This window comes from Phoenix dactylifera, chromosome 6, assembly GCF_009389715.1.
Source record: "Phoenix dactylifera cultivar Barhee BC4 chromosome 6, palm_55x_up_171113_PBpolish2nd_filt_p, whole genome shotgun sequence".
Taxonomy (NCBI): Eukaryota; Viridiplantae; Streptophyta; class Magnoliopsida; order Arecales; family Arecaceae; genus Phoenix; species Phoenix dactylifera.
The window spans coordinates 17,051,426-17,059,642 of record NC_052397.1 but is presented as its reverse complement, the minus strand read 5'-3'; the positions used below and the strand labels follow the sequence as shown (position 1 = coordinate 17,059,642).

General features: G+C 48.2%; 1 protein-coding gene across 1 annotated transcript; it reads right to left on the bottom strand.

Annotated features, from left to right (window-relative positions):
* Positions 1-2,934: 2,934 nt before the first annotated feature.
* On the bottom strand, positions 2,935-5,494 carry LOC103698683 (U-box domain-containing protein 30-like). The gene is made up of 3 exons (XM_039127639.1): positions 5,232-5,494; positions 4,993-5,142; positions 2,935-4,848 (listed from the first exon to the last, which is right to left on the bottom strand). The coding sequence occupies exon 3, from the start codon at positions 4,819-4,821 to the stop codon at positions 3,460-3,462; it is 1,362 nt and encodes a 453-aa protein (XP_038983567.1). The 5' UTR covers positions 4,822-4,848; positions 4,993-5,142; positions 5,232-5,494; the 3' UTR covers positions 2,935-3,459.
* Positions 5,495-8,217: the final 2,723 nt, after the last annotated feature.

Here is an 8,217-nt window from a genome sequence, read left to right as displayed (position 1 = left end):
TTTAATATTATGATGAAATTCTAATGAAAAGTGTAATTTTGGAATCTTAGGCTCTGAGAAGAATTTTCAAAATTAATTGGATCTATTAGTTGGATTGCATTTGCAAGATAAGTAATGTAATCTTTTTTTAGATTTATTGGTAAATTATAAATATATTTTTTTAAGTCGAATTATTCTTTATTTATGAATTTGATGCATAGTGTTATATACTTTTTCTTAGAATATTGTATGATTCTTGATTTAACGTATTGGTCTTGATTTGGATTTTGTTTGATTGATTTTGATATTACATCTTTTGATTTGGAATGCTGAACATGTTTTGAGAAAAAGAGTTTTGAATTAAAATAGATTTAGACTTATAGCTGGATTATCTTGAGGACCCCGCTAATGGGGGCTAATACGTTAGTATATAATTTATCCTGAAGGTTGTGCCCAAGATGATTAGTAACATACCGCCAGTAGACCAGTGCTCCTGAAGGACTTTGTTGCATGTTGATGTATAGCTCACCGCAAGAAGTTGTCAATGTTATGACCTTGTTGCAGAAAAGATGTAGTCATAGTTCTTGGCGGTCGTGTTGAATTTGATGATTTGAAAGAAATTAATTTATGAACGATATTTGGATTTTTAGAGAATTGAATTTAGCATAAGTAATGTTTTACTTTTTCTAAATTTATCAATAATTATAAAATTATTATATTCATAAATTTTGAGAGATATTATTCATGATGCATGAATTTGATCGATAAATATTATTACGAAAAATATTATTTTAAAATATTATGATGATATACAATCTTATTATGGATATAATTGATTGATTTTGACACCGCATAATTTTAGAACTGAAATAAAAATTCTACAACTATTTGAATTTCGACCTAGCTATGTTGAAGACTCCGCCAATGGGGGCTAATATATTAGCATATGATTTGTCCCGATGTTTGTATCCAAGATGATTAGTGACATACTGCTAGCAGATCAGAGGTCCTAAATGACTTTACTGCAATATGAGAGAATGACTAGAAGAATTGTGGCACAAGTTATCTTAGATTAGAGTTTATTTAAACTAATATTTTATCTTAGACTAATGTTAGAATTATGAGACATTGTAGTTTAGTTAGTTAAAAAAATAAAGTTTTCATATTATTAGTTAAATTATTCCACTGCATATTTATGATATCATGTTAAGATACCTTGCCTGCTTGTTGGAAGAGTTTTTATGAATATGTGGTAGTTGTTGTGACTCCCGGTTCATAATCGTAGGTCAGGGGCATGACACTAGGAGTCCATAATCTACCTATAGAGTTACAGTATGACTCATTCGGGGGTGGCATGGTTGCTGAAATTTGGGGATGATAGGAGCTGATCCCTCTCCTTTTTTTTCCTCTGTCTTCTTCTATCAATGGCGGCTAGGGTTCATGTGGATGGAGAAAGGAGAAAGAAGGGAGATGGAAGATGGCTAATTTTGGGTGCTATTGGGTTCAATAGATGATGGCTGAATTTGGGATTGTGTTTGCTTGGACTAGGGCTGATGGAATTGGGTTACAACCCAAGGTTGGATTAGGTTGGACGTGGGGAGTTGAATGGCGTGAAGGGAAGAGGAGTCCTAAAGGGTTTAGGACTCTTGGTGGCTTTGGCATGAGCAAAGGAAGGGGTTAGGGGCGTGGGAATGAAGGGATAAGGAAAAATAAATGTGGATGGATGAGAGAGTCTCACTCTCAATCCAATCCAACGGTTGACGTGAAAGGAAGATGGCGTCTTACCAAACTTCCTTCAGTTCTTCTTGGCATTGCACCAAGGGAAGAAGAATCTCTCTTCTCACGTGAAAGATAACAAATTTCTCAAAGGAATCTAATCTCTGGATTTTATTCTTCAACTTTTGCTTTATATAGAGTAAGAGGTTGAAAAAATAAGGACCTATACAATCAGAATTTTAGGACTTCAACTAAATATGGACTTTTTTAAATCAAATCAATCAACTGACGAAATCAACAAATGAAATCCACCGACAAAATCAACTGATAAAATCAACTAACAAAATCAACTTACAACATCAACTGATGAAATCTACTAAACCAACTAAGACTCCTAAATAACTAGGACTTTTTAAAGACACATGGACTAAGAGTCCATATTAGCTAGAACTCTCACAAACGACACATGGACTCAATAAACAAAACTTCAAATAATCTAGAACTCCTCATAGTGTATGGAAGAGAGTCCAAATCAACTAGGACTCTTCTCCAACCGCCACATGGACCAAATAGACAACTCCTAATTGCTCAAAGACTCCACAACGCCATGGGCTCAATATGATTTTATGGCGTTGGGATCTAAACTCCAATTGACTCAACATGACCAAACTAGAGGACTCAATCTCCATATGACTCAACACGCATAAACAAACAAAAAGGCCTCAATGTAATTGGGTGTTGAAAGACTCGAATTTAATGTAACTAGGTGCTGAAAATTTTGGACCCACTGTAATTCAATGCTGAAACTTTGTGGATCCAATGTAATTTGGGGCTCACTCAAGGAGAGGACTCAATCCCATGCACACTTCAGGCTTGGGCTCATGCTCCTGCATCACAGTAGAAGGCCAATTCTAATTTCTAACATGAAGGACTTGTATGGGAACAAAACAAAGTTTTGAGAAGTCCAAGATTCCCTCCATACAATCTCTTGCTGGGAAGAGACTTAGAATTAATTGAGAAATGTGTCTCAGATTAAAATGACAACAGGTACAGAATAAGCAGAAGCAAACCGGAGTTTTTTTTTCTTTAATTAATGTTCGAGGGTCCTAAGAGCGATGATAAACCTACCAATTAACCATGGCAATGAATTAATCAATGTACTGGAGAACCAAAAGATACGTGCATTGTGTGCTCCTAGCGAAACAAAGTAGCATTAAAAAAAAGAGTTCCTGTGATTCGTTGTGTCGAAACAAAATTATGGTATAGAATTCTCAAATTCATCAATTTCATCAAAAAGATTTACAAGTTCTGGCATATATCCACATTCTAAACTTGATCGCAGGGTAAGGGCTGAACCAAAAAGGCTACCCGACATCGCAACCGCACCATCTGATTGAGGAGGAAAACTCTTGCTTCCAGGCCACGTGGATCCGAATCCACAAACCGGTTCGCCGCGAATCATCTACATTTTGATGCTTCTTCATCCATGGAGAATCCATGGAACAGAGAGCTACAGAGCGTTCCTAGCATAAGCCAACAGAGCCGAGCTTGTATACCTCCCAGTTTCAAGTCCTTGCTTGCCATAGATAGGCCGGTCTTTGCGGCCGCCAGTATCTAAAGCTCTGTCCATCCATGCAATGCAATGCCAGCCAACTCCGATCGACCATTCGAGCTCCCTCCAATTGATCACCCATTTGATTCCAATCAAGCTGAGCCACAGGAGGCATTGAACAGAAAAGCAATCTGCGATGGATCATGCTCTCATCACTGGATCGTCCCCGTGAGCTTGCACTTGGACATGAACAGGGTTGCCGTGTAATTGAGACTACATAGCTTCAACAGCTCGGCCGACCGCTGCTTTAGCTCCGGACTGCAGCCACTCTGTATTACAAGCAACAACTTTGCAGCCAAGCCCGCCTCCACCGCTCGCGACGCACATTCATCGGGAGCGAGCTTACAGACCGCCCATAAGATGGACAACGCATGCTGAGTACAGGACTCGGACACCCTCATCAACAGCCTCACGGCATTGGGAATAGCCTGAGGGCAATCCTTCAACGCCACCCGCCCTTCCGGGATCGCCGAGAGATCATTCAGGATCTGGAGAGCCAATTCCAGACACTCGAGACTGGAATCCGGCAAGAGTTCGACGAGCTGCGCAACGGCACCGACCCTGACGATGAGGCTTCGAACCTGCCGCTGGTGGGAGCAGATGGTCTTGAGCAAACTTAGGCCGGCCCAGGTGCCACTGGGATGGTGTTTCTTATCCTTCACCAGCCTCATCAACCCCACCAGAAGACTCAAACTTGACACGATCTCCGGCCGGAAATCCTTCTCCCCCATCAGCATCTCTATGAGTCTCGTGCAATTGATCCTGGTCTCGGTCGTCCCCTCGTTGAGCATGTCGACGACCAGCGAGACCTTCGCCGGCTGCATCAGATTCGCCTTCGCCTCAGAGTTCAGAGAAAGATTGACGAGGATGCCGATCGCCTCCGAGCCGACAGCGTGGGAAGTGAAGGGACCTAGAAGGGACGTCAGAAGGGCGATGCTGCCGGAGTCGGCGACGGTCTTCTTGATGGAGGAGTGGTCGACGACCATCTTTTGGAGCTCTTTCAGAGCCTGAACTCTGGCATGGCCTTTAACCTTTCTGAGGGTGTCGAGGAGCTCGGCGGCGCGGCCCTGGACGTCCTCGGAGCGCTTCTTGAAGCGGAGGTGGCGCTGGGAGAACCAGGCGTGGATCAGCTGGTGGAGGGTGCGGTTGGGCGTGACGGCGTCGTCCCAGAGCTCTTGCATGGTGGTGGGGCAGGTGAGGTGGCCCATGGAGAGCCATTTGAGGATGTTGGTGCGCTCGTAGGTCTGGCCCGTGCACAGGGTCACCGGATCCAGCATGGCCTCGAGAGAGATGGGGCAGATGAACACCGAGGGGACATCCTCCACCGGCTCCAGCTCCTCGATCATCTTCTTCAAGTCCACCTTCTCGCCGCCGGCGGCGCAGCCTGGGCCGCCCCAGCCCCCGCCTCCGCCTCCGCCGCCGCCCAAGATGCCATCTTTCACGGCCGTCTCCAGATCCAGGATCCGCCCGCCTCCCTCCAGCCTCCAGGACAGCGGTTGCTGGTACTGCGGCATTGTCTGAAGCCCAAGATTCGATTTTTACTGGAAGGAGAGGGGAAACAAGGGAGGAGGAATAAGAAGGAGAATGGAAAGGTGGTGGGAGGGGGGAGAGGACTAGTGAGAGGAAAAGAGAGAGAATGGGAGGAGGAAAGCGAAATGCGAGCTGGGGGCTCCTATTCTCTCTACTTTTGGCGCAGGAGGTGTGGTGGAGGTGGTCGCGCCAGTCAAAAGGTGGGAGGCCATCATCATCACCGGCATCATGGACTTATAATCTTCGGCCTTGCTCTGAAATCCAAACCGGTCCACCGGAAAGCCACCAGCTTGGCCTCACTGGAGCTGAGAAAAGGCGAAATCATCAGCAAGCAAGGACCTTTGAGGCCCGGATCAGAAGAAAAAGAAGAAAGAGCGAGGCAGGAAATCCGAACCTCCAAAGAAAAAGAGCGTGGGAGCTCCGAAGAGCACCGGAAGGGAGTCCAACGGAGGCCAGGAGAAATCTAGGAGATACGGATGAATCACAGAGAGAGACTGAGATCCAAGTCTCACTCCACCTTGTAGGGGTCGAGCTGGAGAATGAGGAGAGGGAGAGAGAGAGCATATACTCCAAAACAGCGAGGACAGAGATAGAGAGCACTCGGTTATTTCTTTTTCTCTGTCTCACCCTCAAGGGTAGCAGAATAGCATTATTAGGAAGAGGTAGGGTCTCTCTCTCTCTCTCTCTCTCTCTCTCTCTCTCTCTCTCTTGCCTTTCTGCTTGGAATACCCTCCAAATAGAGGAAAACGAGTGTTTGTCTTGGGGACTGAGAGGAAGGTTGTGGACGGCCTTGACCGAGTGCGAGTGTTTTTGGCAGAAGACCGAGTGGGTGATGAGATGTAAGGTAACAGCCGTTATGTATCATGACGCCGTTATACCTATTTTGGGTCCTCCTGCCCCAAAATATGATGGTAAAAACTAAATAATCATTTGTGTGCTGTACTCGGCATCATTCAGATTCATTCTGCATTTTCCCTATCACCCTAAATAAAAATTTTTAATTTTAATCTCCATGCTAGAATTTATAAATAGTTATTATTGGTAATGAATTTTGTAAAATATTATCAATTTATCATTTGAATGGATAACCATATATATATATATATATCAACTGCTTATTTAATTTTTGTTGCTATGTACACATCCTTTTTCAAAAAAAAAAGAATGATGGTTATGTTACTGTTGCTGGTGGTCCAAACCGAGAACGATTGGCACAGCGGTGTGAACGGAGTTTCCTTGGAGTTGGGTTGATTGCGCTCCACCTTCCACCGGGAAACCTGCAGGCAAGCCTCGCACCACCACTGGGGTAGTGGGGGCCCTCCGACGATCAAGTCAGAAGAGATTGAAGGAGAAGGAGAGATAGTAGTAACGGATAAGAGAATACTCTGGAAAACCTTTGCTCACTCTCCCCCTTCCCCCCCCCAGCCTCATATATATCAGGCTGGGGGGTTTTTCCGGGGATTCGTCATCGTGTGGCACGATGGGGCTGCCACTGACATGGCCGTTACAGGGCATTGTGGGGCAGCGCTAGGTACGGCCCTGGCAGGGCATAGTGGAGCTCCGCTTTGTACGGCTGTTACAGGGGATCGTGGGGCAGCGCCGGATACGGCCGTTGCAGGGAGTAGTGGAGCAGGGGGCCGCGGCGTGCCTCAGAGGAACAGTCTGTTGTTGTCGAGAGATTGCCGACTCGGGGTCGGATGACTGGATCAGGGGGCAGCCGACTCGGGGTCGGGCTGCGGAGCCGAAGATATCCGACTCGGGGTCGGATTGCTGGATCAAGGGGCAGCCGACTCGGGGTCGGGCTGCGGAGCCGAAGATATCCGACTCGGGGTCGGATTGCTGGATCAAGGGGCAGCCGACTCGGGGTCGGGCTGCGGAGCCGAAGATATCCGACTCGGAGTCGGATTGCTGGATCAAGGGACTGCCGTAGTCTTCCTGGGCGCGCGTGCCGGTCATGTGGGGCATGGTGGCTAAATTCCCCCGTAACAGTAGCCCCCCACTTTCGAGCCTGGAACCAGGAGGGGAACGGGTGAAGGGAGTGATGCTTCGAGATTGCCGCCATCCCTCGGAAAGGCGCGCGCGCTTCGAGCTCCCCGCCTCCTTTATGGCGTATAGCGGTTGTCGCTGATCTGGCAGTCTGCGGATTTCGGCGGACATCCTTCCTTAATGGCGTCGATTCGCCTTTGGGGCGCGAGCGATCCTTCGGCAGCCAGGCGTCCTCTGGCGTCACCGAGGCGTCACCCGCCTTTCCGCCTATTTAACCGGGGGCCCTCCCCCGTCCGCTTTTCTCTTCGCAGGCATCTTCGAGTTTCTCCCTTGCACTGCTGTCGTTGCCGTCGGACTGTTTGCTCGCTCCTCCTTTGACGCCCTCGGAGCCGTTCTTCCTTCCCTTCCGGTGAGTTGCCCCATTCTTCAATTTAGGGCTCTCCATACTTTCTCCTTCCGTATTAGTGTACTTCAGTCGTTCCGGTCCTTTCCCCCTTCTTGGCCCCGTCCTGACCGTAGATCCACTGGCCATTAGGTATGGACGAAGTAAGAGCGGACCGCATTCAGTCGGATCTGGTCCCCGAAGACCTAGATAGGTTCGTGGCCCGGTACCACCTTCCCGAAGCCTGCAACGTTACGCTCCCGGGGCCTGAGGAGAGGATGTCCCATCCTCCTCCAGGGAAGGTCGCCATCAACGAGGACATCCTTCGGGCCGGGTTCCGCTTTCCCCCCTCGGACTTAGTTGTGCAGGTGCTTCGGGGTTTAAGAGTGGCGCCGACGCAACTGGTGCCGAACTCATGGCGCGCCCTGACGGCCTTCCAGGTTCTCTGCCGCATGCACGAGGTTCCCGCCACCCTGAATGTCTTTTGGGAATGCTACGGCCTGAACGGCCACCCCCAGGACAGAGGGTGGTGGTGCTTTGCGGCGCGGCGAGGGTGCGGCCTCGTCAAGGAGGCTCCTTCCTCCATCCACGGCTGGAAGGAGCGTTTCTTTTTCCTTGACGTAGATCCCTCTTGGGGAATCTGGGCAACCTGGGAGACGCCGATGAAGTCCCCGATCGGCCTATCGAGGTTGTCGAGGGAGGAATCCGATGGCGTCGCCGTCTTGAAGGGGTTGGTTGCCGAGGGCCGGCTCCCCCCGGTGTCTCGCCTTATTTCTGAGGACACCTTGGTGAACGTCGGCCTGAGCTCGGTCCCCGCTGACCGTGAGCCCGCCACCACTTCTTTTTTAGCTTTTTTCTCCTCTTTCGTTTCTTCTTTCCATCAGTTTCTCAGTCTCCGATCATCTCGTCCTTTTTGCAGAAATCGACGACGTCATGCGGTCGGACAAGGCGATGGCTGTTGGTAGGACGTCCCTACTGGAAGCGGTCCGGAGGAAGAAACGGACTCCTCCGA

Coding starts and splice junctions, on each gene's coding strand:
- LOC103698683 (XM_039127639.1), bottom strand. CDS start 4,821: ATGCCGCAGTACCAGCAACCGCTGTCCTGGAGGCTGGAGGGAGGCGGG.